The sequence below is a fragment of the Aplysia californica genome, unplaced genomic scaffold, assembly GCF_000002075.1.
Source record: "Aplysia californica isolate F4 #8 unplaced genomic scaffold, AplCal3.0 scaffold00949, whole genome shotgun sequence".
NCBI lineage: Eukaryota > Metazoa > Mollusca > Gastropoda > Aplysiida > Aplysiidae > Aplysia > Aplysia californica.
In genome coordinates, this window is record NW_004798219.1 from 181,071 (window position 1) to 183,203 (window position 2,133).

The following is a 2,133-nucleotide window of genomic DNA, read 5'->3' on the forward strand; positions in this document are numbered from 1 at the left end:
AAGGGGGGTGGGGGTGGGGGTGGGGGTCAGTATTTGTATCAACTATATAAGCGTATGTAGAAAAAAAAATTGGTAAAAAAATCAAGATACAGTCGAACCTGTCATGACGGCCACCTGTACAAACGGCCACTTTCCATTTCCTCCCTTGCGTTTTTTCTATATAATTTAACTGTGTAAAAACGGTCACCTGTCCAACGCGGCCGCGACCACCTTATTTTATCAACCCACGGTCAAATGTACCTGTCTCAGACGGCCAGGCGTGGTCACTCATTGCCCGACGCTTTGTCAAAAAATTTTAATCGTCCCCTCATGCTGTGGACGGGCCGTCACAATTCATTCACCTGTCGCTATTGTCAGTCCCTCCAATGAAATTTTACCCAAGTTCACCAATGGCCTGACAATAAATTTTGAACTGCCGGTGAGGGAAGTGTGATCCATCATGACCTATAAGCCCCGCCCACAAACTCATGCACAAATCGTGTGTGAGGTGACTGGTCACTGTTTTGTTTACCGAACAATGGACGTTGACGTGAACTTGTGACAGAGAAGTGTCGCTCGTTCTCGGAGTGGTGGCGACCCGTGTGCTTGTTTTTAACCATGGCACTTGATCTTCATTGCTTTACTTGCATATTTCGTTTATTTTACCCTTGAACAAAATCAACAACAAGAAGAAAGCTAACCAATCCCCCCCAAAAAACAAACAAACAAACAAACAAACAAAAACACACCAAAAAACACCAACAACAACAAACAAACAACAAACCAACAAAACTGCAACGCAAAAACGCTTCTTTCACCGCCCACCCCCGTTTTTTCCAAGAAAACAAAAACCCTTTTGAAATAGTCTTACAGCAATCTAAAGCCTTAAAGATTGGCCACAGTTTGGACCTCAGAAGGGAATGGTTTGCTTTCTTAATTTTGATCAGTCCTGCCTAAGACGGCCACCTGTGTTGTACGGCCACTTTTCTCATCGACAATGGGTGGCCGTTTTACACAGGTTTGACTGTACATTGTAAAGCATGGACTAAACACTCCAAAGCGTATTGAAGTGGGGGAAAAGACTTGTGTTTAATTAATGAAGAACGGCTTTCATTTTACGGAAATACTAATAATTTGATAGTTTGGTGTTGGTTTCATGACTCCAAGGATTGTATCGCCCCTTTTTCCCAAGTGCAGACCCAAAGTGACCTGGAGAGGCACAGTCGAGTCTGAAATGAAGTCCTGGAACCCTTCGTGGAGGACGTTGACCAAGATGGCCCAAAACAGACAGAGCTGGAGATCCTTTGATGCTGCCCTAAACTCCAGATGGCGTAATGGGTAGTAAGTAAATAAGTCAGTAAGTTTTACCGAAGTAGGAGTCGAATCCTCTGTTCCAGGGCAAGTACTCCTCTCTGTAGTACCCCAGGTGCCATTTCCCCACCAGGTGTGTGGCGTAACCGGCTTCCTTCATCTTCTCCACCATTGTGGTTTCGTCTAAGGGAAGACCGTTGGGTTGTTCTGCGTGAATGACGTCATGTTGGAGCCCCGTGCGGATCTTGTCGGGGACGGAATGAGGAGAGGGATAAGTGCCAAGATCATCATCATCGTATACAGCAGAGAGGAAAAAGGTTGAGACTTGGTAGTATTTCCAAAATATTTAAGGACACCTTTAACGTTTCACCCTCTATGGGCTTGATCAGAACATTCAAAATATAAATGACTACACTAGCTGTAGAAACCAAAGTGAGTATGCTTCATCATCATTTTCATAACACTTGTAATAGATATTGAAAATTTAAAGATTACATTATCTTTTTCGATTGTCTTAAACTTCGCCCTTTTTTCTGCACACGTATTCTTTTGTCATCGTTATCTGGGCCATTTGATAAAGATATCACTATCGGTTGTGATACACCCTACGATAAACTGCAAACAGTATTGTATTCAGATTAATTAGATAGCATTTCTTTGAACACTGCGTCTAAAAAGAGGACCACTTTTAAGGGTTGTAACTCAACAATCTTGGCATTAATTTCAGGAAAACTTGGACCAAACAATATTCACAGAAGCAAATGTCAAACTTGTTAATATGAAGAAAATCAATAAGTGTGTTTGAGAACTCGATGCAACAAATCACCACCACCACTACCACCA

At 42.5% G+C, this 2,133-nt stretch overlaps 1 protein-coding gene across 1 annotated transcript in view; it reads right to left on the reverse strand.

The window, feature by feature from the left end:
* The window catches only part of LOC101864720 (arylsulfatase B), a gene marked incomplete at its 3' end in the record, with an annotated part of 6,483 nt that overhangs the window by 1,233 nt on the left and 3,117 nt on the right, over positions 1–2,133 (reverse strand). Inside the window, 1 exon segment of the mRNA XM_013089430.2 lies at positions 1,348–1,534. Within this exon segment, the coding sequence (XP_012944884.1) occupies positions 1,348–1,534 (187 nt within the window).